The sequence below is a fragment of the Lissotriton vulgaris genome, chromosome 9 (assembly GCF_964263255.1).
Source record: "Lissotriton vulgaris chromosome 9, aLisVul1.2, whole genome shotgun sequence".
Taxonomy (NCBI): Eukaryota; Metazoa; Chordata; class Amphibia; order Caudata; family Salamandridae; genus Lissotriton; species Lissotriton vulgaris.
In genome coordinates, this window is record NC_141697.1 from 20,539,663 (window position 1) to 20,567,653 (window position 27,991).

Genomic DNA, 27,991 nt, shown 5'->3' on the forward strand with positions numbered 1-27,991 from the left:
ACAGGTTTCTGGGGAAGATGCTTTAATTCAGTGAGCAGGCGGAGCCCGCTTGGAGTGAGAGCACCCGAGCCACATCAGTACTATGGGTACAGAGTCGCCTTAAAACACGCGAGCTTTTCATCCGTGTGTTTTCCCTGCAGCGAGTATAAATCCATTCTATCCCAGACCCCGTGACTTTCGCTGGGTGGTCACTACCGGAGTCCAGTCTGAGCACGGGGAAACCAAGTCAAGCCAAGCCTGGTAAATAACGCCCTGACCTGTATACCCGAATCCCGGCTAAGTAACGCCCCTGTCTCTATGCGTGTGATCCTGGGCAAACCCGTTGAGTCGTTGTGTGCCTCATGGGTTCCTCAAGCTTTAAACGTAAGGAGCCCTTGGAAATTAACCGAGTGCCCAACATTCGGCGCTATACAGACCAGAATGATAATGCGGAGCTCTCCGTGTAGTCTGAAGGCACCCATTTCGTGATCTGACTCGACTTGAACGGAAGTTGCCCAGCGTTATAAATAAAAAATAGAGGCGGGGTGGGGGGAGGACTCCGGGAATCCCACACTGGCTGTCTTTACTGGGCTAGGGGGGGGGCTCCCTTAATGGCTGCCTGCAGTGCAGCATACATACTAGAGTCAATGAAACATAACCTAGGATCTGCATTGAAAACTATCCGTCAACTAATTACAATTCTAATTTGCGCGCCTCTCGCATCGCCCTCTCTTACTGTGCTAGGCGCTATGCCCCGAGATACGATGAAAGCACCCTCAACATGACATCCAAAACAGTGCCCACTAAAGCTGGAACCAAATATAATACTTTGCCAACCGGGCATTCCTGCCCAGTGTAGGTGCTGCACGTGAGAAAAATGCGATTCAGCAATCAGCACCTCATAATGGGCTACGAGGGACTAGATAAATACAAAACTACTATACAGTGCGTCCAGTGCAGTACAGCGGTCAAAGAGCACCGAACGGAGTGTTGTTGCAGTTTATTTATAGCGCAGATCTGACGCGATCCCTGTCATTGGAGCGCTTTACATGAGCACCGGTTACATTACACACGGACACGTTCAGGTTTTTTCTAGGCACGTCGAGATTAAGTGATTTGTCCAGAATCTGGGATGTTAAACTGATGCGCGACTAGAACCCGGTTCACCAGTTCCAAAATCGGCCATTATATTACGCACATCCTCCCCCAAACCCACTGTTTGTCCTGCTCAGGAGAGCCCCTGCCTCTCTATATTAGCCCCCATGAACTTGTACTCAGCACTTAGTTGTGGCGTGCAGTCTCGCAGCGTTTGTGAAAAGATGGAGCTGAGAACACGGACATTGAGTCATTTGCCCAGGATCACACGTTTTTACCAAGTGTAGAAAGTCAGGATTAGAACTCTGGCTCAATGTCTGCCTGTAATATTAAGGAGCCGTTCTGAGGGCATACAAGGTCGTGTTCATCGTCTCATTTGAATTAGACAATCACAGTTAATATGCGGAGATTAATCATATTAACGATTTAAACATTCGGAGTTTAAGGGATTCGCCACAAATAAATTGCGTCGTTTAAGCCCAAGTGCGGAGCTGAGATTGGAGCAGACCTGAAGCGGGCAGCTTTCGCTCTTAGACTTAGAGTCTTCCTTCAGCTCTTGCTATTTGATTCTCCCCTCTCCACCTTTCTCTTGCTTCCTTTCTCGACCACTCTCCAATCTCTCTCCCTCTTTTTTCCTCGCCCTCTTTTTCTCCCTGTCTATTACCCCTTTTCTCCCCCTTTATTCTATTATTACTCCCATATTCTTCTATCCCTTTTACTCAAATCCTCTCCTTTCATCTCTCCCATTCCCCCTCTGCTTGCCTTCTCAGTGGCCCTATTTTAACTCGTTCTCCTCAGTCCCTCTTTTTTCTGTTGCTCTCTCCTTTTGTTCTCACTCCACAGTTTTCCATTTTCATCTCCCGCTTCATGCACCATGTTTTACTCTGTTGGTCCTCCTTTCTCTTCCTCTCCCACTTTTCCTCCCTTTCTCCAGTCCCTGTTCTAGCCCATGTTTAATCTGGCTCTCCCTTTCTGCTTGTCCCATTCTCGCTCTCATTTTGTAATGTTCCTCTCTTTATTTTGCCTAGTTGCTCTCTCACCTTTACAGTGACTCTCCCTTTCACTAACTTCTTATCTGTTACACCATTTACCACGATTCTCCCATCTCTTTTTATTCTTTACATGATATCTCTAATTGTAGTCTGGCTTTCCTTTCTGCTGCTTCCCCCTTCCTTTTTTCTAGTTTACTTCCTCTGTTTAAGTGTACCTAATATCTACCTTTACCTTCCTCTTTCCTCCTTTATGCCGGTTCCCCCTAATTTTGAAAAGTCATCTTTCATCACCCTGTTTCACCTTCGTTCTCTTCACCTCTCTCTTTCTCCTATTTCTTAAAGTCTTTTGTCTCTTTCCAAATCCCCCTCTCTTCCTCCTGGCCCTGTTCTCCCTTTGTTGCGTTCTTTCCTGTCTCACCCTGAGCAATGGACTTCCATTTCACAGACTCCCCCCCCCCCCCCACCTCTATTTACTCTTTATCCCGTCCTTCTCTCTTTTTAGGTTTTGCCTAGCAAATGCATGCGTACGAAGTACGCATGCGCTAGGAAAAATCTTATGATCTGTGTGTGGAGTCGGGTAACAGCCCCCTCCTCCCATTGCTTAGCTCCATAAATGGAGGCTAACCATTGGGAGTTGGCTCTGTCCGTCAATCCCGGACCAGATTCGGGGGCGTTCCCGAGATTTTTTGGATTTTGGCTACGTCAGCCGAAAGCCGGTTCTCGGGAACGCCCCCGAATCTGGTCCGGCATTGAAGGCACCCGGAAGAAGTCCAGGTGAGTGCTTGCTTTTTTTTTTTGCTTTTTACCGCTGCCCCGGCTCCCGTTCCCGCCCCCCTACCGCTGCCTCGCTCTGTGTCTCCCCGGCCCCGTTCCCGCCCCCCTACCGCTGCCTCGGCTCCCGTTCCCGCCCCCCTACCGCTGCCTCGCTCTCTGTGTCTCCCCGGCCCCGTTCCCGCCCCCCTACCGCTGCCTCGGCTCCCGTTCCCGCCCCCCTACCGCGAGAGGCTCGATATTTTAGTGGCAATCAGGGAGGCTGGCATCCAACTGATGGACCTCAAGAGATTGGCTGGACAGAATTCCCACTAAAGGTACTGAAGCAATCAGAGGGTCTTCCGGCTAAGAAGACTCACGCAAAGGGGCAGGCTTCCAGGTTACGGGCAGAAAGGCCTGCACCTCATGAGGTGCTGGAAGGGGTGCATTACAGATGGACAACCGAAGGGCTGCAGGGTGAGGTGTAAGGGCAGGTGAACTAGATGCTGGGTAAGGCATTTTTTTTTGTTGCTTTTTACCGCTGCCTCGGCTCCCGTTCCCGCCCCCCGACCGCTGCCTCGCTCTGTGTCTCCCCGGCCCCGTTCCCGCCCCCCTACCGCTGCCTCGGCTCCTGTTCCCGCCCCCCTACCGCTGCCTCGCTCTCTGTGTCTCCCTGGCCCCGTTCCCGCCCCCCTACCGCTGCCTCGGCTCCCGTTCCCGCCCCCCTACCGCGAGAGGCTCGATATTTTAGTGGCAATCAGGGAGGCTGGCATCCAACTGATGGACCTCAAGAGATTGGCAGGACAGAATTCCCACTAAAGGTACTGAAGCAATCAGAGGGACTTCCGGCTAAGAAGACTCACGCAAAGGGGCAGGCTTCCAGGTTACGGGCAGAAAGGCCTGCACCTCATGAGGTGCTGGAAGGGGTGCATTACAGATGGACAACCGAAGAGCCGCAGGGTGAGGTGTAAGGGCAGGTGAACTAGATGCTGGGTAAGGCATTGCAGAATGGGGGGCACAGAAGAGGAGGTAAGGGGATTGTAATGGTGTACAGTGCATTCCGAATGACCGGTTGATGTGGTTGACAAAGGCTGGTCATTTAATGGAGCGTTGAGAGATACAGAATGGCCGGTTAGTGGTGTGCTGTGGATGCAGCGTGGCTATTTATTGAGGAGTGGCAATCCAGAATGGCTGAGTAATGGGATTCCAAAAGACAAGGATAACCTACTCCTAAAATACCCATCAGCCCCTTTGTAACTGTCTGATGCGTGTGTATACAGGAGCAAACACATACTTTTAAAGCGCCTTACGAGATTGGTGTGCTTATATTTTACCGAAAATTGACATTACTGAATATTTATAATTATAATTTCACACCAGAGCCGGAGCGTCTCGTCTGAACCCAAAAACATGGCTTTTAATACAGCACCGTATGGAGGTCGGGAGTGTAACATTATAAAAAAATAGGTAAATTATAAAATAATCAACATAAGCCGAGGGTTGGACCACAACACGATGCCTTTGTTTACTAGAGACCAGAAAACATGGCTCCACATAGCGCCTTATGGAGGTTGGTGCATTTATTTGACTGAATATTGAAATTCTAATTTCATAAACTGCGACGTGCGCACTTATTGGGATGTGTTTGTTTAAATATAACCAGTATTTTCTAAACTCATCTATACGTTGTTGGCTTTAGTAACGAAGAAGATTCAGAGTGCAGATTCAGACTGCAGAGGCAGATTCAGAGTGCAGATTCAGAGTGCAGATTCAGAGTGCAGATTCAGAGTGCAGAGTGCAGATTCAGAGTGCAGAGTGCAGATTCAGACTGCAGATTGTGTGGGTGGCTTTGCGTGTGTGGCTCTGTGTGGGTGTAAAATGCAATAGGTCATGCATTTGCGAGCGATTAAGCTATTGGCATTGTAAATGACAAGGCCATTTATTTAACGATTACGCTATTGGCAATGTAAATGACAATGCCATTTATTTATGATTTTTAAAAAAAACACCCCCAAAAAAAATGTCATGAGCAATGCCAATAGCTCTACCTTTAATATTGCCGAGACCATTGCATTGTAAATGCTTGTTTACACTGTCACCCTGCCTCGGAGACACACATTTTTCAGTCAGTCCCTTCAACGCTCAGTTGGAAGTTGCCAAACCCATTTTTGAACTTTAGACATGCAAATATCCGGTTGTATATTATTAGATATGTTGAGTAGCCCATCGAGTCTGTCTGTGTTTTTCCTTTTGCTTTCCATGTTAAAAATGCGAACTCGAGCAGCGGAAAACCCAGAAAAAACGTGAGCAGGCGGACTACTCGCTTGTAAAAAGCTTTCTGAACTTCCTAGTCAACTGCTATTAAACGCGTAAAGTGTATACATGTTGTATGTGGTCGTTTTTAGGGTGTGCAGGCAAAAATGGGGGTAAAATTGGGGTCTGCAGTGCTACACGGTCAGCTCTCCTAGATATCAAGTGTGTATGTTACTGTTTTAAACACATTTTTGGTCTGGCAATAATTGTCAGTATGGAACTAATTAAGTTCTATCAAGCCCTGTGTGTGTTGAGGAGGGCCCCTCAGTGTTAGACATGCTTTTACGGAGGTTTAGGGACCTTGTTGCTTCACTGCTGATTGGGCTCTGAGACGGCCATCCTGCCTAGTTGCCTGTTGTGAATGGGTATAAACAATAAACGTCCGATTATGGTGCCGGTTGGACCTATACCCCCTCAAGAGCACAAAGAACCTACTGACATTTTCTACCTGAAATAGACCATCTAATTTGGAAAGACCACCCTGTGTCCTTTCGGATTTTATTTTTACCTAGTCACTACTAATCTCAAACTTATACTCCTTTCTCTCCATGCTCACATTTGTCCCCTTGCCTCCTACACCATTTCAACCTTTCAGCCATGCAGGGACCAATTTAGTACCAGGTAAGCATCACACATCTATTGAAATGGGGGTCGCAGTGTATAGGGCTTGCAGTGTGTGGGGGGGCTCTGTGTGGGTGTGTGTGGAGGGCTCTGTGTGGGTGTGTGTGGGGGGGGCTTTGTGTGGCTGTGTGTGTGGGGGGCTCTGTGTGGGGGGCTCTGTGTGTGTGGGGGGGGGGCTCTGTGTGTGTGTGTGTGGGGGGGGGCTCTCTGTGGGTGTTTGTGTGTGTCATTTGCGAGAGATAAAGCTAGTTGCATTGTAAATGACAATGCCATTTATTTATGTTTTTAAAAAAACACATAAATAAAAATAATGTCAAGAGCAATGCCAATAGCTCTAACTTTAACAAAGGCAAAACCATTGCATTGTAAATGCTTGTTTAACTTTGTACTAGAACGAAAACTTTTTACGGTTTAAAATTGTACATTGTGTATTTAATATTTGTGGCTCTCAATGGAGAACCAAATCAAATAAATAAAATTGAATTGAATTGAAATATAGAAAACTTCTATTGGCCAGGGATATACCAGCAGGTTAAGCAATATTGTAGGGAATGCCCAGTATGCCAACGGCATAGCCGTTATCAACCTCCAAGGGTACCGTTGCTTCCCCTTCCTATCATTGATGAACCCTTCCATCGTGTAGGTATGGATATAATTGGACCCTTACTACCCTCTCGAAGTGGGTGTAGATACGTACTTGTTATAGTAGACTATGCTACACGTTTCCCCGAGGCCATTCCCCTTCGTCGTCCAGACACGACCAATAGTGCTAAGGCTATGATTGGGTTTTTTTCTAGGGTAGGATTCCCAAAAGAAATCCTGACTGATCAAGGGACACCCTTTGTCTCCAAAATGATGAAACACATCTGCACACAGCTAGGGGTTAAACAAATCAGAACATCGGCCTATCACCCACAAACAGATGGGCTGGTGGAAAGATACAACGCCACCATTAAGACCACTCTTAAAAAACTATTGGCATTAAAGGCACGGAAATGGGAAGAGATCTTACCTTTGGCCTTATTTGCCATTAGATGTAAGGAACAGAAAAGTTCTTGGTACTCCCCTTTCAAATTGTTATATGGCCACAAACCCCGTACACTGCTTGCTATGGCCCAAGAACAGTGGGAGAAAGAACCAAACAATACAAAACCTCTGCCCAATTATGTGTCCAATTTAAGGACACATTTAACCCAAATCTGAAACATTGTCAGGAATAACCTAAAATGTGCACAGATTGCCCAAAAGGGACAATATGACAAAAGAACAAAAGTCTGGTCTTTAAAAGTGTGTCTTTAAAAGTGGGAGACTTATGCTTATGCTTATGCTTATGCTTATGATGTCTTCTTCTGACCAAAAGTTACTAGGACAATGGCAGGGACCTTATAGAGTAGTAGACCAAGTGACACCGGTGACTTGTCGCATCGAAATAGATCCCACCAAACATCTATCCCAAATATGCCATGTCAATTTACTTAAAAAGTGAGAAGGCCCTCTACATATTTCGGTGAGTGTGGTGGAGACACAAACACCTCTATTTCATCAATGCATTGTTATGTTATGTTATGTTATTAAAATTTCTATAGCGCACAGCTGCCCCAGCAAAGGGGCGTCCTGGCGCTTTGACAGATGCTGTAACATAACACACAAAAGAAATTAGCTAGGAACTGGAAAGAGGAAAGTTTTGATCGCCTGCCTGAAGGCGAACATATCCTCCAGAGCTCGAATGTGAACTGGGAGCGAGTTCCATAGGCCTGCCGCTAGCACCCTGAAAGAACGGCCACCCATCCTGCTCAACCTAAAGCGTGGACAGACAGCCAGATGAAGCCCCTCAGATCTTAAAGATCTCGACGGCACATAGGGCGTGAGTAGAGTAACAAGTGCCGGAGGCAAAGAAGTTTTCAGAATTTTGAAGGCCAGACACAGCGCCTTGAACATGATTCGCTGTCTGACCGGGAGCCAATGCAAGGCCGTGATGGTACCAGACACTGAACAGTGTCTGGGGAGGCCCACAATGGCTCGTGCCGCGGCGTTTTGTACTCTTTGGAGCCTAGAGGCCTCCGCTTGATTCACCCCTAACAACAGTGAACTGCCGTAGTCCAGCCTAGATAGTATTGAGGCCTGAACTACAAGCTGTCTGGTAGGGGGATCAAAGTACTTCAAGACTGGCCTAATACCACGCAATATTCCGTAGCACGTGGCAGCCACCTTCTTGGTGTGGTCCCTGAAGGTGAGCGCAGAATCCACCCAAACTCCTAGATTTCTCACTCCATCCACTGGAATAGGAGTGACACCAAGCTCCGACGGCCACCACTGGTTACCCCATAGCTCAGCGTGCTTCCCTAGAACCAATACCTCCGTTTTGGTGGCATTCAACTGGAGGCAGTTGGTGCGAAGCCAGCTGGCTACTGCCAAGAGACCCGCACGGAATCTCGGAGCTGCTACCTCGGGGTCTCCGCTAAGTGTCACCGCTAGCTGTGTGTCGTCCGCATATGAGGCCATCGTAAGACCCCACTGTTTGACGACACCAGCCAACGGTTTCACATAGAGGTTAAATATTGTAGGGCTCAACGAAGATCCCTGTGGAACCCCCATCTTCAGGGGGTAAGTGGTGGATTGGCCAGGTGGTATAGCCACTTTAAAAGTACGATCAGCCAGAAAGGACCGAAACCATTGGAGAGCGACATCAGTCACTCCCGCCTCCTGTAGGCGTTGGATAAGTATTTGGTGGGACACAGTATCGAAAGCAGCGCTTAGATCTAATAGTATAAGCGCTGCAGTATGACCTGAGTTACCATTTACTCTGAAGAGGGTTTGTCCAAAGTATTGCAGCCTCTTACCCCTGTTTTTTCTACCTCCCCAGGGAGGACCTCTCTCATTGAACACACCATTAAAACACCACCGGGGAAACGGGCTAGGCTGAGACCATATCGTATACCGGAAGCCCGGCATCAGGTAATAAAGGAGGAAATACAAAAGATGTTGCAGATGGACATTATAGAACCATCCAAGAGCGAATGGAATTCACCCATTGTGCTCGTGCCAAAACCTGACGGATCGGTGCAATTTTGTATCGATTTTCGGGAAGTAAACAAAATCTCAGAATTTGACACATATCCCCTTCCTCGGGTGGATGAAATGGTGGAGAGAATTGGCAGAGCAAAGTATTTCAGTACTTTAGATTTATGCAAAGGGTACTGGCAGATACCACTTAAAAAAGAGAACAGAGAAAAAACTGCCTTTTCAACCCCTGATGGATTGTATCAGTTTAAAGTGTTGCCATTTGGTCTGCATGGGGCACCCGCAGCGTTTCAAAGGGCCATGAACGTGATACTAAGACCCCATGAAAGCAATGCAGGTGCCTATATCGACGATATTGTGATATATATAGCAATACCTGGGAACAACATCTGACACACCTCTTCCAAGTCATTCAGACGTTAGGGTCACACGGGCTGAATATAAATCCAGCAAAAAGCCACTTGGCAGCCCAAACAGTTAAATACTTAGGATACCTATTGGGAGAAGGAGTCATAAGACCTCAGGTGTCAAAACTAAAAGCCATATCACAAATACCTTTACCCAGAACAACAAGACTGTCCCCACAAGGCGGGTCCTCTTTGCGGACACAGGCCTCCCCTTCATCTGCGGCACTGACGAGACAGCAGGTGCAGCAGTCAGGCACGCTGGAGCAGCTGGGACTTGGGCATCTGGAAACATCACATTGCGAGTAGCATTTGCTGAGGCCTATAGGGTCCGCCGCACACTGCACCTGTGATCGCGGCCACAAGTATGCACACTAATAGGTTGGCATATGCTGATTTCTGCATCGCCAGTTTTTAAAACTAAAAAAATAAATAGAAAATGTAAGAAAATGATGAAAGATGTGCAGTTCGGCCCAACTAATAACCCTCTATTGTGTGGTTTAGTCAAAATAGTAAATAGTGTGCAGGCAAGCTCACATGCACTCTGAGGCCTGACACTCTCCCCTGCCAAGAAATACAACTGACTAAAACAAGAAATGACAGAACCATCCCTTTCTGCAGCCTTCCGACAAAACATGTGGCCGTGGCCGGAATAGCCCGTGCCCAGACAGTAGTGACATCCGTCACTGCATCTATTCTCTCTCACTCAGTCTTACTCTCTCTCTCTCTCTATTCTGCCTGTCACCTTGGGTCTATCTCTCTCTCTCTCTCTCTATCACTTATTGTCGGTCTCCTCATTCTCTCTCTGTCTCTTCTTCTCGTCTCCCCGCCTTCTTCTCACTCGGTGGCTGTCTGTCATCTTCTCTTTCTACCTCGCTCCTAGCCTCTGTCACAGCCTCTATTCTCAGGATCTTCTTCTCTTACACAGTGGTCTGTGTTAAACTCTTCAGTATAAGTACATCTTTTTATCTTCTTTCCCCTTCTTGCTCTCATCAGTTCTGTGTTCCAAGCGTTTCCTTCTCACTCCTTCTCAGTTTTCTGCACCCCCTCTTTCTCTTCCACTTCGTCTTACTCCACAGCCAGGAGGCCCGCTTACATCATAGGAGTTGCAAAACACGATTCACGATCCCATCTGTTGTTGACAAGAGTGCTGCATCGTTCCCGTGATTCTTCAAAGAACCGATGGCAGACATTACAGTAGCATTCCTGAGACTCCAAGGAGTCCCTGCTGGGTCCTTCGCTTGCAAGTGCGTAGGACCTTGACATCAGCTACGTGGGGCAGCGGCAAGCTGCCGTAAGAGCTGGCAGAGTGCAGACATTCAACCTCTCTAAAAACAGCTTCATGTTCGCACGCTCTTCTGTTTATCCTATATGAAGTGTCACCCTTTCAATCATAAAACAAGCATCAAAATAAGCCGCTGTTCTTTACCAAACAATATTTGAAACATTTTTATTTCAAAGCACCGAAGATGAACTCTCAAGGCCAAAAAGGCAGAAGCACGCTGTTACTAGGAAATTGCAGCCTTGAGGGAAAACGCAATGCCTTTAAAGCGAAACAATCACAAAAGACGTGAGCGTGCACTGCCGAAACCTGTCGTGGGGCGGGACTTCCGTTTTCTGCTGGAAGCCCGCGCCCACGGAGTGGTTGGTCAGAGGAGCAGTGGTGACGCGGGCTCCCATGCCCGAGGAGAGCCCCGCGGAGGATGCTGAAGTCCGGAGTTGCGCCAATGCGGTGAGTGGGGCTTAGTTGTACTGGGGGTAGCGGAGGGGGGGGGGGGGAGGGTGTCTGTGCGCTCGTGTGTGTGCGCTCATGTGAGTGTGCGGCGTGGGGTGGTGTGTGTCTCTGTATGTGTGCGCTCGTGTGTATGCATGCGTGTATGTGTGCTTGTGTGTGTGTGTGTCTCACTGTGTGTGCGCTTGTGTGTGCGAAAGCAGGGGGAGGTGTGTGTGTGCGCGCGTGCGTGCGTGTGCGAAAGCAGGGGGAGGTGTGGCTGTGTGTGTTGGAGGCTTTCAAGGGAGACAGGAGATGGTGAACGCGCGCGCGACCTGATCCGATTCCGGCAGGCTGCGCGTGCCCATCTCTTGTCTCCCTCTTGGCTCGTTGTAAGCAGAGCTGACGGCTATAGGTCTCGCTGCGACATCGCTTCGCGATGCATCGCAGGTGCGAGACCTAAAAAAAGACTTAAGAGCTTTTCTTGGGTTACTAGGGTACTACAGACGATTCATCCCTAGATTCTCACAAACAGCAGCTTCCTTGACTGATCTGCTTCAAAAGAATATGAGAACTGAGGATTACACTCTTTTGAATCCCTAAAAAAATCCCTGACTTCAGATACTGTCCTGGCGAGCCCTGATTATTCCCGTCCCTTTATACTACAAACAGATGCCTCGGACCAGGGGCTAGGAGCTGTCTTATCTCAAGAAACACCACAAGGGGAAAAACCAATTCTATACATAAGTCGTGAACTGTTTCCCCGAGAGAAAAACTATGCCACCATCCAGAAATAGGCTTTGGCTATCAAGTGGGCCATAGAATCTTTACGCTACTATTTGGAAGGGAGAGAATTCACTCTTTTTACAGACCATGCACCCTTAGAATGGTTAGCCAGGAATAAGGGTCACAATGAGTGGGTACTTAGATGGTTTCTTTCACTACAGCCATTCAGATTCCAAACGAAACATAGGAAAGGGAAGGAACAAGGGAATGCAGACGACTTGTCTAGATATCCCCAAAATCCAAACCCTAGAAGTAGGACAGCTAGGGAAAGGGGATGTGAGGAAATCATAGGAACGGAAGGACTCACCGGACTATCTCTAGGGGGGGAGCGACAGCAAAACTTCCTTATCGGGACCGCACTCAGAGACTAACACTACCATGCTCCTCTCATGTTTTTCCCCAGGACAACGCAGACGATAACCCGGAAGTGACCCCTTGGGAATCCGGAAACAGTAAGGTCAGTCCAATGAAAAGCGACCCAGGTCCAGAGGCAGAATCAGAGAAGGTTGGCACGGAAAGAGCGGAAAAGAGTTGGAGCGAGGCAGTGCAGAGAGAAGACGCGGGACCCAAGGAAGAAGACGCGGGACCCGAGGCACCGGACGCGAGATCCTCGGCCAACCAGGAGGAGGGAAAGGAGAGCTGGTGCGAGGACTGGTGGTGTCCAGAGAGTGCTGGAGAGCGGCCGCAACTCTGGAGAGTTGCGGCGGAGTCGGTGAGTGATAACGGCTCAAGGGTATCGGGAGGCGGGTTGGTGAAGGCGGGAGGGACAACCAGGTGGGGTTAGGAATAGAGGGAGGTCTCGAGGTATTTCCTGACTAAGACTTTGGTGTCCTTGCAACATACCGTCACTTGTATTGCACAATATCTTTCAGCGTTTTCCCCTTACCGTAACCCTTCCTAAAAGCACTATTCTGACCCTAGGCACTTAATTCCTACTTCTCTCCTTTCACGAACCTCGATCCGAACATCACGACTTTCCTGCCCTTCACTGGTTTTTCATGGTCAAGATTAGAACACTAAAGGTGTGGTGAAGGTAGAAACCCACGACCTAAGCAAAGCATTTTTCTTACGGTTCCCTCATTTGTTTCTCCTCCTATCAGCCTCCGGGGAGACCACCTCAATCAAGAGGAAAACGAGAGCGAGTCATCATATCTACGAGTCTCAAAAACCTACAGATCAAAGGAATCGTCTGAGGAAGAAGAACCCGAGGGACAGACAGCCCCACAAGCATTAACTCCTTCTGTTATCAATAAAACTCCTTCTTTTAAACAAATCCTCAGCCTCCTCGCTTGTTTGTAAAACCCGCACTCCCACACAGCCACACAGGGAATGGGAGCACACAGGTGAGAGTCAGTCAAACAGGGGGCCAGGAGCACACAGGTGAGAGTCAGCCACGCAGGGGCAGGGAGCACACGGGTGAGAGTCAGCCACACAGGGTCAGGGAGCACACGGGTGAGAGTCAGCCACACAGGGTCAGGGAGCACACGGGTGAGAGTCAGCCACACAGGGGCCAGGGAGCACACGGGTGAGAGTCAGCCACACAGGGGCCAGGAGCACACAGGTGAGTCAGCCACACAGAGACAAGGAGCACACAAGTGAGAGTCAGTCACACAGGGTCCAGGAGCACACAGGTGAGAGTCCGTCACACAAAGGCCAGGAGCACACAGGTGAAAGGCAGTCACACAAAGGCCAGGAGCACACAGGTGAGAGTCAGTCACACAAAGGCCAGGAGCACACAGGTGAAAGGTTGTCACACAAAGGCCAGGAGCACACAGGTGAGAGTCAGTCACACAAGGGCCAGGAGCACACAGGTGAGAGTCAGTCACACAAGGGCCAGGAGCACACAGGTGAGAGTCAGCCACACAGGGGCCAGGAGCACACAGGTGAGCGTGAGCCACACAGGGGCCGGGAGCACACAGGTGAGAGTCAGCCACAGAGGGGCCAGGGGCACACAGGTGAGAGTCAGCCACACAGGAGCGAGAGCACACGGGTGAGAGTCAGCCACACGGGGGCCAGGAGCACACAGGTGAGCGTGAGCCACACAGGGGCCGGGAGCACACAAGAGAGGAGTAGACAAGGCTCTGGTACCAAGTCCTGAAGACGTCCCAAAGATACCCACAATCCCATGTCCCTGGCAGGCATCGCCGGGGCTTAAGGTGTGGATCCTGGAACCCAATCAGAATCTGGGGACAATCTAAAAAGACTACACAAGAAACCAACGGTGAGCTAGGGTATGTTTGTTGGAGAGCATAGGATCAAATGACAAAATTAGATTTCCAGACACATTAATCCATTCCCCAGAAGGACTTCCACCAGACAAGATACAAATGCTTATCTACCCAGGATGTGAGTTAAAGACTGAGAATTGATCAATATATTCCTCCAAGCAAAGTATCTCAATTTCTCCTCTCTTCCCAAGGTGGAAGAAACATATTTTTTGTGATTCCAGGAACAAAAATTCAAGAAACAAACTGGGGAGGAATGAGGTGGAAACATAGTCGGGATGTGGCAGGTGTCTGATGATAAATAAAGCACAATGTTTGCATCACAATCTATAGTTTTATTTGTAGCTCGACAGTCTCAGAAGAGAATGGGGCTTTTAAAATCCTAAATGATTAACCTTGTTTTGCAACAAGGCACCATTTTAGATTTTCTCCTTGACCGATTCCAGGATGCTTTATTAGCAACAGACACCTTCCATAGAAATGTGATTCAATTAAGAGAAAAGACTTCACCGGAGCATCTAAATCAAACATGTTGGGGGTGATAGTGGGACGGAAAATGAACTAAAATATAATTAATGCTGGTTACGAACACCGCTTCTCTTTCTCAGACAAGATACATTTTAAAAATCCCTCGACTATTAATATTTCCTTTCTTGATAGACACAATCTTTCCTTTTTCCAGTAAATCAACCTACTTTCTATTTCATAAATTCTGTGGCTCACCTGGGGGGTGGTTTTTCTGAAGGTGTCTTCTCCCTTTATCACCTCGGTCAAGACTGCTTCTTTCAGGGTCTGGTACTGCTCCAGGCTCAGCTGAATGGACTCCAGCTGTCGGTGGCATGACCGGCACTGACCACTGCAATGGGGAAGAGCACGAGCTGTGATCAGCGGTGCTTGGACATCTTGCTAGGAAGGGTCATTAGAAAAAGTTCTTGCAGGTGAGAGACAAGCAGACACTACAAATCAAAAGGACCCTCAAATGACCTCTAGGTAACAGCCCAGCAATCCGACATCTTGGTGTAAATGACAATCATACCCCACCCAAGACCACCTCAGCTACACATCCCCATCAGAAAACTAGACACTAAAGTAAAATCTCTAAAAACAAAGAAGGAAAAGACACTGGAAGAAAACTCACAAACATAATGACAAGGCTGCATTCTGACACCATTTCAAAATGTATAAAGCCACTGCAGAAATATATCTTCACTAGCAGCATCACTCAGTATCGTAGATAGCACGAGCAGCTTTCATCCATGTCAAACACTGCACGCAACAGGCAAACTGAGCAAAATGTATCTTCCAAACAAGTGTCTCTACTGTCCAGATGGAACCTTTGTCGAGTAGCCAGCGCTGTTTCCAGGATACTGACAGCTACTGACTTCACCTGATTAGATCCCTGCACCGCCTTTGCAAACAAACTTTATCAATAGTGATTCTGCTCAATCTTAACGCACCGCAGACTTAGCATAAAATCCTGCACACATTATCAGAGTCACCAGCCTTAGCTTACACATCCACTGACAGTCACCAGCCTTAGCTTGCACACCCACTGACAGTCACCAGCCTTAGCTTCCACACCCACTGACAGTCACCAGCCTTAGCTTACACACCAAAGTGTCACCGGCCTTAGCTTACACACCCACTGGCAGTCACCAGCCTTAGCTTCCACACCCACCAAAGTGTCACCAGCCTTAGCTTACACACCCACTGACAGTCACCAGCTTTAGCTTACACACCCACCAAAGTATAATCAGTCTTAGCTTACACACCCACTGACAGTCACCAGCCTTAGCTTACAAACCCACTGACAGACACCAGCCTTAGCTTACACACCCACTGACAGTCACCAGCCTTAGCTTACACACCCACCAAAGTGTCACCAGCCTTAGCTTACACACCCACTGGCAGTCACTGGACTTAGCTTACACATCCACCAAAGTATAACCAGCCTTAGCTTACACACCCACTGACAGTCACCACCCTTAGATTCCACACCCACTGACAGTCACCAGCCTTAGCTTCCACACCCACTGACAGTCACCAGCCTTAGCTTACACACCCACCAAAGTATAACCAGCCTTAGCTTACACACCCACTGACAGTCACCAGCCTTAGCTCACACACCCACTGACAGTCACTAGCCTTAGCTTACACACCCACTGACAGTCGCCATCCTTAGCTTACACACCCACTGACAGTTTCCAGCTTTAGCTTACACACCCGCTGACAGTCACCAGCTTTAGCTTACACACCCACCGACAGACACCAGCCTTAGCTTACAAACCCACTGCCAGTCACCAGCCTTAGCTTACACACCCACTGACAGTCACCAGCCTTAGCTTACACACCCACCAAGGAGTCACCACCCTTAGTTTATACACCCACTGACAGTCACCAGCCTTAGCTTACACACCCACTGACAGTCACCAGCCTTAGCTTACATATCCACCAAAGTATAACCAGCCTTAGCTTACACACCTGCCAAAGTAAAACCAGCCTTAGCTTACACACCCACTGACAGTCACCAGCCTTAGCTTACACACCCACTGGCAGTCACCAGCCTTAGCTTACAAACCCACTGACAGTCACCAGCTTTAGCTTACACACCCACTGACAGTTTCGAGCTTTAGCTTACACACCCGCTGACAGTCACCAGCTTTAGCTTACACACCCACCGACAGACACCAGCCTTAGCTTACAAACCCACTGCCAGTCACCAGCCTTAGCTTACAAACCCACTGACAGTCACCAGCTTTAGCTTACACGCCCACTGACAGTTTCCAGCTTTAGCTTACAAACCCACTGACAGTCACCAGCTTTAGCTTACACACCCACTGACAGTTTCGAGCTTTAGCTTACACACCCGCTGACAGTCACCAGCTTTAGCTTACACACCCACTGACAGTCACCAGCCTTAGCTTACAAAATCACTGACAGACACCAGCCTTAGATTACACACCCACTGACAGTCACCAGCCTTAGCTTAAACACCGACCAGAGTAACTACACACCGACCAGACTAACCAGCCTAAGTTTACACACTCATTGCCAAAGAGTCACCAGGCTTAGCTTACACACCCACCAAAGTGTCACCAGCCTTAGCTTACACACCCACTGACAGTCACCAGCCTTAGCTTACACATCCACCAAAGTATAACCAGCCTTAGCTTACGCACCCACTGACAGTTACCAGCTTTAGCTTACACACCCACTGACAGTCACCAGCCTTAGCTTACACATCCACCAAAGTATAACCAGCCTTAGCTTACACACCCACTAACAGTCACCAGCCTTAGCTTACACACCCACTGACAGTTACCAGCTTTAGCTTACACACACACTGACAGTCACCAGCCTTAGCTTACAAACCCACTGACAGTCACCAGCTTTAGCTTACACACCCACTGACAGTCACCAGCCTTAGCTTACACACCCACTGACAGTTACCAGCTTTAGCTTACACACCCACTGACAGTTTCCAGCTTTAGCTTACACACCCACTGACGGTCACCAGCTTTAGCTTACACACCCACTGACATTCACCAGCCTCAGATTACACACCCACTGACAGTCACCAGCCTTAGCTTACACACCCACTGACAGTCACCAGCCTTAGCTTACAAAATCACTGACAGACACCGGTCTTAGCTTACACACCCAGACAGTCACAAGCCTTAGCTTACACACCCACTGACAGTCACCAGCCTTAGCTTACACACCCACCAAAGTATAACCAGCCTTAGCTTACACACCCACTGACAGTCACCAGCCTTACCTTACACACCCACTGACAGTCACCAGCCTTACCTTACACACCCACTGACAGTCACCAGCCTCAGATTACACACCCACTGACAGTCACCAGCCTTAGTTTACACACCCACTGACAGTCACCAGCCTTAGCTTACACACCCACTGACAGTCACCAGCCTTAGCTTACACACCCACTGACAGACACCAGCCTTAGCTTACACACCCACTGACAGTCACCAGCCTTAGCTTACACACCCACTGACAGACACCATCCTTAGCTTACACAACCACTGACAGTCACCAGCCTTAGATTACACACCCACTGGTAGTCACCAGCCTTAGCTTACAAACCCATTAAAGTATAACCAGCCTTAGCTTACACACCCACTGACAGTCACCAACCTTAGCTTACACACCCACCAAGGTATAACCAGGCTTAGCTTACACACCCACTGACAGTCACCAGCCTTAGCTTACACACCCACCAAAGTATAACCAGCCTTAGCTTACACACCCACTGACAGTCACCAACCTTAGCTTACACACCCACCAAAGTATAACCAGCCTTAGCTTACACAGCCACCGACAGTCACCAACCTTAGCTTACACACCCACCAAAGTATAACCAGCCTTAGCTTACACACCCACTGACAGTCACCAACCTTAGCTTACACATCCACAAAAGTATAACCAGCCTTAGCTTACACACCCACTGACAGTCACCAGCCTCAGATTACACACCCACAGACAGTCACCAGCTTTAGCTTACACACCCACTGGCAGTCACCGGCCTTAGCTTACACAACCACTGACAGTCACCAGCCTTAGATTACACACCCACTGGTAGTCACCAGCCTTAGCTTACAAACCCATTAAAGTATAACCAGCCTTAGCTTACACACCCACTGACAGTCACCAACCTTAGCTTACACACCCACCAAGGTATAACCAGGCTTAGCTTACACACCCACTGACAGTCACCAGCCTTAGCTTACACACCCACCAAAGTATAACCAGCCTTAGCTTACACACCCACTGACAGTCACCAACCTTAGCTTACACACCCACCAAAGTATAACCAGCCTTAGCTTACACAGCCACCGACAGTCACCAACCTTAGCTTACACACCCACCAAAGTATAACCAGCCTTAGCTTACACACCCACTGACAGTCACCAACCTTAGCTTACACATCCACAAAAGTATAACCAGCCTTAGCTTACACACCCACTGACAGTCACCAGCCTCAGATTACACACCCACAGACAGTCACCAGCTTTAGCTTACACACCCACTGGCAGTCACCAGCCTTAGCTTACACAGCCACTGACAGTCACCAGCCTTAGCTTACCGACCACTGACAGTTACCAGCTTTAGCTTACACACACACTGACAGTCACCAGCCTTAGCGTACAAACCCACTGACAGTCACCAGCTTTAGCTTACACACCCACTGACAGTCAACAGCTTTAGCTTACACACCCACTGACAGTCACCAGCTTTAGCTTACACACCCACTGGCAGTCACCAGCCTTAGCTTACACAACCACTGACAGTCACCAGCCTTAGCTTAAACACCGACCAGAGTAACTACACACAGACCAGAGTAACCAGCCTAAGTTTACACACTCATTGCCAAAGAGTCACCAGGCTTAGCTTACACCCCCACCAAAGTGTCACCAGCCTTAGCTTACACACCCACTGTCAAAGGGTCGACAGCCTTAGCTTACACACCCACTGACAGTCACCAGCCTTAGCTTACACACCGACCAGAGTAACCAACCTAAGCTTACACACCGACCAGAGTAACCAGCGGGTGTGTAAGGAATTCCTGAAGTATGTATGAAGGCTTAAAACAAAACATTGATTTTGTTTATTTCCCTGTGGTGCCCAGGCGGATGTGCAGGACTCCTGAGTCTGCCTTTTCTTGTACTGAATGATTACCCAGACCAGGGGTCGTAGGTAGGAGACACGCTACCATTTATACAGCCTTGTTTACACATCACACAAGGAGTACACTAGGCTGTGCTTAAGATATTAGGAGGTTCCCTACTTGTTCGACACCAGCTGTTAAAACAGCTGATAAAAGCATGGCTCCGGCCTGCATATACAGCTGGGCAGGCAGAGATGGTACGCGTTAATGAGAGGCTAGAACGTTAACTGTCACTTGCACCATGAACAAGAAAAAGGATATATTCTCTCAGAGGACTGTAATGAGCCTGATGCCTGGTGGATCAGGCCATCTGCTATTTTCCAAAAAGATGCGTGGTGTGCGGCACACCTTGGTGTGTAGATATAGACTGGATACTTGGTGGGTATGGTTGAAAGTGCTTCTGGGTGCCACTGGGTTGACTCCCTCTGACCTTGGGGAGTTGCGAACTTGAAACAGAATAAATTGCAGTGTCACCTCGATGACACGTAGTCTCACCAGGGCTCGACAAATCATAAAAAATGCCCTAGACCTGCAGGTCTAGTAAACTACAAAATCTCGATCTAACTTAAATGAACTTGACCTCAAACTCTGAAAACTGAGCAAATGTGATGAGTTAACAAGATTTAAAAGCATTTGTATTGCTCATTTACTTTGTGAGCAATAAAGATGCCTTTAAATATTACTATCTTGTCACATTTCCTCTGCTTTCAGAGGCAGAGATCAAGTGTCAAGTTTGTATTCCTACTCGCCATAAAGGGCGAGTAGGACCTAAAAATAGCTCGTCCTTAAATGCATTGAAATCGATCGCATTATTGTAAAGAAGCCATACTCCAGTTTGGGAGAATACTACGAGCATTTGAAAACAACATTGTGAAGCAACAATGTGTAATCACAATTAAAGATGAATCTGTGATAAACAACGAGAAACGGAGTTCGTATAATTTTGTCATCACAAAAACAGCATTTAAACTTGTACAAACAACGTGAGACTACGTCTCGTAAGGAGTGCCACAGGACACAGTGTCATCGAGGTGGCACTACAATTTATTGTTTCATCTGCTATTTTACACAGGACTGAGCTCAGAGCCCTGTAAAAAGAAAGAACAATTCTGCAGTTCATTCTTTCTCTGTCCTTTTCTGGAAGCTACCAAACTGTGGTCATTATAAGAAACACTCGACTCTATGCCACTCCAAGCTATGAACCTCCACTCCACGACACTCCACTTCTCTCTACGACACTCCACTTCTCTCTACGACATGACACAACACTTCTCTCTACGACATGACACGACACTTCTCTCTACGACATGACACGACACTTCTCTCTACGACATGACACGCCACTTCTCTCTACGACACGACACTTCTCTCTACGACACGACACTTCTCTCTACGATACGACACGTCTCTCTATGACACGGCACTTCTCTCCACGACACTCCACGAGACGACACTCCACGACGCTCCACTCTACAACGCTCCACTCTACAACGCTCCACTCCACGACACGACTCTCCGACTCTCCACGACGCTCCACGACGCTCCACGACACTCCACGACACTCCACGACACTCCATGACACTCCACGACACTCTACAACACGACATTCCACGACACGACGCTCCACGACACAACGCTCCACGACACGACGCTCCGCCCCACGACACGACGCTCCACTCCACGACGCTCCACTCCACGACGCTCCACTCCACGACGCTCCACTCCACGACGCTCCACGACGCTCCACGAGACGACACTCCACGAGACGACACTCCACGAGACGACACTCCACGAGACGACACTCCACGACGCTCCACTCCACGACGCTCCACTCCACGACGCTCCACTCCACGACGCTCCACTCCACGACGCTCCACTCCACGACGCTCCACTCCACGACGCTCCACTCCACGACGCTCCACTCCACGACGCTCCACTCCACGACGCTCCACTCCACGACGCTCCACTCCACGACGCTCCACTCCACGACGCTCCACTCCACGACGCTCCACTCCACGACGCTCCACTCCACGACGCTCCACTCCACGACGCTCCACTCCACGACACTTCTCTCCACTCTACGAGACTCAACTCCACTCTACGACACTCAACTCCACTCTACGACACTCAACTCCACTCTACGACACTCAACTCCACTCTACGACACTCAACTCCACTCTACGACACTCAACTCCACTCTACGACACTCAACGACTTTCCACGACACTCAACGACTTTCCACGACACTCAACGACTTTCCACGACACTCCAATCCACTCTACTCTACGACACGACACTCCACCTCCCCTACACTCTACCTGACTGTACTATAGTCTATGCTATGCCACTCTATGGCACTCCAGTCGACAATCTACAACACTCTACTCCCTTCCACTCTATGCCCATCCACTCTACGTGGACGCCGTTTTTCGGTGATAGCCGCAACCCTCTGGAATTCTCTTCCAACCCAACTCCGGCTTGAACCAAATCACATGAGATTCCGAAAACTTCTCAAAACCCACCTCTTCCCGCAATAACCTCTCTCCCCCCTCCCTTTTGGTCCCATCCTCAGTTGTTTGTTTGCAATCTCAGCGCTGGGACGCTTCCGGGCAGCCATGCGCTATAGAAGTCCCAAATTCATTCATTCATTCATTCTACGCCCCTCCACTCCACAACACTCAATGTTATTCTATGCCACTCTACAACCCTCCACGCCAATGCTCTCTACTCCACTCCACTCCACGCCACTCTCCTGTACACCACAAACTTTTAGCCAATGCTGAACAGCAGCCACACTGGGGTACATCATGGCCAAAATACATTGACAAAACAATAGCTCTTGCAAAGCCGAGACCTATTTGCTTTGCCAATGCTTGTTGCTCGTGTGCCTGCTTCAGTAAAATGGAACACATACATGGACAAATGTGTTCCCTTGCTGACCTGGAGTCATGAGTCCTATAGACAGCATAGATGGTAACTTTGCATCCACACACTTTTACGTAAGGTGCCCTGGAGGCAGATGCAGGCTCATCTGCAGTCCCACAAAGTGCGTTCAGGGCGAAGATCAGCACTAGGGCCACCTTCGGTGACTCAAGACACTTTTAAGCTTTCACCTTGGTCATAAATCAAAGCATCCTTCTTGATACTGACTGATTGATCACATGCCCAGCCTGAAGAAACCCATAGCCATGAATCAATTGTTCCATGTTCTGTGAAAGCCACAAGCCCCTTGCCAGGGGGTGCCTGGAGCACATACCTGTTCCCAACACCGGTCACTCGGCCTTCCCACTTTTCTCCTGGAATACTAAAAAAGAAAGACAGATGTCATATTGGCAGAAGTGAAGAGAACAGAGAGGCTGGTTTTATATTACATGTTCAGATGCAAATATCAAGGGCCCCCTGTAATTACTCTAGAACTCCAACGACAGGGCAATAATATATTTGTATGCAACACCCTGGGCAGTCTATTGGCTCAAATCTTCTAACAGCTCATCACAGCAACATTATTGTAAAAACTCAGTGCAGTAACAGATTAACTGTATAAAACATATATAGATTTTATTTAGATTATTATTAAAAGAATGAATGACACATTATATATACAGTGAAACATGATTCCAGAGTAACACAGAAATTAAATTACAAAGAACACAAAAACTGACGGTAGATCCCAAATACATAAATCACTACACACACAAATACATGTATACATAATGAATAAAGGTGGCTGTGAGATGGATCTTCTCAACACGCGTTTCGACTCTAAAAGCGCCTTCATCACGAGAGCCACGATTTAGTCCTAAAAGATAAAAAACGTGTAATCTAAAATACACTGAGTTAGGGATAGTTTACTGCTATATACATAATCCCATGTGTTACCAAGGAAACAACCAAGTGGCAAATGCGTAAATACACTAAAGAAGTACCTTCAATCAGTCAGAAAGAATTTTAGGAAAGGAATTTGGGAAACGAAGATAAAAAGCTTGACCAAATTAAGTCCAAGCATAATGTAGAAAGAGAATAGTGAAAGCAAAGGAGGAAGGAGCCCAGTTGAAATAGAGCAATGCGCTTACTTTCTATATAGAAAGGAGGAGGATTGAATCAAGTCTGAAAGCTGGTACAAATGGTGCCCACAAGCTACCTACATGATGGAAGGAAGAGGGGCAAGCCGATATCTATGCATTAGAAGGAAGGTTTCTCTAGAGAGGTCCAAAAAATGCGGCAAACGAGTAAAAATATTGATGTATGCTCACGTTTTGTAGATGCCCTTCAAAGTATAACTGTATTGATAATTCACGGTCCCCAAAGCATTTATTCCTAATGATATATCGCTCTGCAGAGTCAAAATATAAAACCGGCAGCAATTTCGTATCTAAAGGTGGCATGTAATATAAACAAGCCATGGAGCAAAAGATCTATTAGGGATGTGCCGTCCAAAGGAGAAAGGGCGGTAACAAACAAGCACTGGCAGTGAGAGAGAGAGAGAGAAAAACTCTGTTTTATTTAGACCTTAGTCTTTAAAACCAAATCGAATAGAATTCAGGATAATGTACATAATTAAATATTAATAAAACAGTGTACAACTTTTGTTAAAATCTTTTAAAAAAAAAAAAAAAGCATAAAACATACAGAACATTCTACTTAAAATCCGAATTATCTTAGTCTTTTAAAGTCAGGGCTGTTCATTATCTTCATCAGTCCACCATTGCTATAAGGAGATTAAAAGGTATTAAAACCCATTGGACTTATCCTGCCTGAGTTACTCTTCTTCATTTATTGTATACAGGGTGACTGGGGTTTCTCACTACACTTCTTTGAGCTTTCCCCTGGCTATTTGATTAATTTCTTTCAGGTAATAACCCAAAGCTATAGCTATTTCTAGATATTCCATTCTTAGCACTAAATTGATTGCTTGGGCTCTCACTCTTGTGTTATATTTTATGAATATAGGTCGCAGAATCCGTTTTCTCACTTCAACATACCTGAGACAGTCAAAAAGAATGTGCATTATCTCACTGGCAGTGACCATAGACACATCTCTTGAAGGGGAGGGTGGAATAAGCACTGGGAGTGACCATAGGCACATCTCTTGAAGGGGAGGGTGGAATAAGCACTGGGAGTGACCATAGGCACATCTCTTGAAGGGGAGGGTGGAATAAGCACTGGGAGTGACCATAGGCACATCTCTTGAAGGGGAGGGTGGAATAAGCACTGGGAGTGACCATAGGCACATCTCTTGAAGGGGAGGGTGGAATAAGCACTGGGAGTGACCATAGGCACATCTCTTGAAGGGGAGGGTGGTCTCTTCTGATGTCATCATGTCTTCGGCTTTGGACACTGCAAGCCTCGTGGCCCTGTCCCAGTGGACAGGAAGGGGCCCTGGATTCGGCCCCCCACTCCCAAGGGGGAGTCTCAGTGGAGGCCGCCCCTAAGAAGCGGAGCCCGAGCACCAATGCACGGGATTGGCTGGAGATAAGGGAAGGGAAGGGAAACAAGGAAGGAGAAAGAGCGGGACCACCAGATAATGGGGCTGGGTCAGCGCAGCCGTAAATCTAGGGTTAGGAATGTGGTAGGGTGGGATGGGTATTTAAAGGCGGGCAGCGGCACAAGGCCCTCTTTCTCCAGGGAATGTTGTCAGGAGAAGAGGTGCGGTGGCGACAGAGTGTGAGAGTTGAGCAAGGACTGAATACATGTGGATGGTGAAGGGCGGAGTGAACGAGCAAAGAGGTGTCCGTAGTGGCAAAGGTCACGGACTGGACAAAGGGGCAGGAACGAGCCTAAGGGGTCGGGATTTGACGGAAGGTAAGTTTACAAAATACAGGGGTGCAGCACGATGCCAAGATACGGGGCACCGCAGGAGGAGGCTGGAGGGCACCGTAGCAAGCCTGGGCACCACTTGGGTCAGGGCGCTGGCACCACGCGGAAAAGGTACTCACAGCTACCGCTTGCAAGGTTAACACCATTTTCAATGTTAGGTCAGCCACGAAAAGGGGATTGCTCCAGGACGTGTCTGAGGGACTGGTTCACAGGGGTGCGCTGAGCTAGCAGCAATAACGGGGTGATCCCAGGACGGGAGTACCGAGGCGGCCAGGATGCTTGGCAGCTGTGAGCCAGCTTTGCAGCAACAGCAAAGGCAAAGAATTGGGAAGGGTGGGAGCTGGCGATGGCTCAAATGCAATGACCTGCCCCCGAAGTGGTGGACAATGCAAGGACGTGGAAGAGCGGCAAGGAGACGGTTTTCCTATTAATGGCCGTACCTATGCAGCGACATGTGGGGAAAAGAAGGCGAGGGGGCGGGCGGGTCTGTTGCAGGAGCCAAAAAGGCGAAGATGCCTACAGAGGACGGAACAAAGGCAATAATGGGGGAGGACTCACAGGCAGCGGCAATTTTGCGGGCGTTTTTGACAAGAAGGCAAAAGGGAGAGGACAAAGACCAGTCAAGTAAAGAAGGGGCAGTAACAACGGAAAGCAGTTCCTTAGGTGAGTTGTCAGATGTCAGTAAAAGACTTGTCAATAATTGGCACAAGCGCATTGGCAAAAACAATGGGGAGGTGGTTGTGGTTGATGAAGGGATCACAGCAGGCGGAGCACGGGATGGGTCCCCAATATAAGTCTGGGGAGAGGGGGGTGGTGCGGGGGGGGGGGAATAGGGAACATGGGCTAAAGTGGGGGCAGGAAGGAAAGTGTCGGCTCAGTGTGTAAAAAGTAGCACCATTACACTGGGGGAAGCATTCCAAGATAGCGACAAAAACACCACACGGTCGAGTAAGGTAGGGTTAGGGGGCTGAACGGGGAACGATCAGAAGCACGGCATATACCACTGGAGATTAAAGAGAGAGTTTGGAAGAGGGAAGTCATTGATATTTTTACCCTGCTGGAGCATATCCGCAGGGGGGTAGACACCTTACGGGTATCTGGGCCCAGTAGAGAGAGCGAGGATAGGAAGAGGATCAGGCCCGAGGAGAATATTAACAACTGGTTGGACGCTTTGCATTACTGGCGGCCATAATGTTAGAGAAGTTCCCGAAGCAAGGTCCATTATTGTGTAGATACAACCAAGCTATCCTGGTCAGGTTCAGGTGCCGTGGAGGCATGGGGTGACTGCAATATGATCTGAACTCCCGCCAACGCATGGAGGAGTCACCCTCGATGTCGTGGGATCAAAGCGAGGCAAATGAATGGATGGAACAGATGGGGTCCAAAGCAGGTTACAGGTTACGGTCAGCGGGAGCAGTGGATAGATAACACCACCATCAGGACAGGGTTGGCAGGCAAACAATGCACAGGCACATTCTATGGCGAATGCTCAAGCCGATTGGGTCAACAACTAGTGACAAGCTTCCCACAGCAGCAAGTGGGACAGGTACCATTTCAACACGGGATCCCCTGTGTGGCAAATGGAAAATGGAGGGGTCCCAGCATTAAGGTGCTGGAGTTGGGCCCGGTCAGCAGTCCCCTCTGGGTGGCGGGGGCTGCAACATAAGTGGATAGGTCTCATGCAGCAACAGGCAAGTGGAGGACAAACGTCGCAACAGCAGGGCAGCAAGAGGAACAAAGTCAGGTCGGCATGGTGACAACCCAAAATTCCCCAGGATCAGTGCTAGGCCAGGGACAGATCATGGGGAGGCATCAGCAGCCGCTCCAGGAGCAGCAGCAGGCATTTCGAGCGCCAATGGTGGCAGATGGATTCAAGCAGCTGCTGCAGCGTAAACAGAGGGACAATACCTGTCGCTTGTTCAATGCAGACAATTGCAATGCAGATTTCGGCATGGGTGCTCCCAGTGTAGCGGGGACCATCCCGCTTTGGCATGCAAAACCCTCGTTAGAATTGCACCTGGCGCCACGTTCATGGGTCAGCCATATTCTGGGCCAGGTAACAAAAGGCCCATCCCCAATAAACTTTGAATTGCTAGCAACACTTTTGAATGAGTACCCAAAGGATGAGGAGAGGGAACTACTTTTTTGGGGTTTCAAAGAAGGGTTAAAAATACCTTACTGTGGTCCTTTAGCAGGCAGGTCATCTAAGAACCTTCGCTCAGCGGAAGAACTTCCGGAAATAGTTGCGGAAAAGATACAAAAGGAGCTGCAGCTTGGAAGGATAGCAGGCCCATTTGACCCCCCCCCCCCCCCTTTAAGCAACTTTATTATTTCTCTGCTAGGTATTGTTTCAAAAAAGGAGGCAGGCAAATACCGAATGATCCACCTCCTCTCTTATCCCAGAGGCAACTCAGAAAATGACTGGCTAGGCCGGGATATTTGCACAGTCTCCTAAGCAACATTTGATGAAGCCATCGAGTTAGTCAGGCAGGCGGGGACAGGAGCGCTCATGGCGAAAGCTGATATAGAATCAGCTTTCAGGCTGTTACCAGTGCATCCCGACAGCTTTCATTTCCTGGGGTTCCAGT

At 48.5% G+C, this 27,991-nt stretch overlaps 1 protein-coding gene across 1 annotated transcript in view; it reads right to left on the bottom strand.

Annotated features, from left to right (window-relative positions):
• PRORP (protein only RNase P catalytic subunit) overlaps positions 1-27,991 on the bottom strand; it is an 815,834-nt gene that overhangs the window by 701,706 nt on the left and 86,137 nt on the right. Inside the window, exons 2-3 of the mRNA XM_086936936.1 lie at positions 22,843-22,890; positions 14,621-14,753 (exon numbers count right to left, since the gene is read on the bottom strand). Of these exons, the coding sequence (XP_086793062.1) occupies positions 14,621-14,753; positions 22,843-22,890 (181 nt within the window). The remainder of the gene's footprint in view (positions 1-14,620; positions 14,754-22,842; positions 22,891-27,991) is intronic.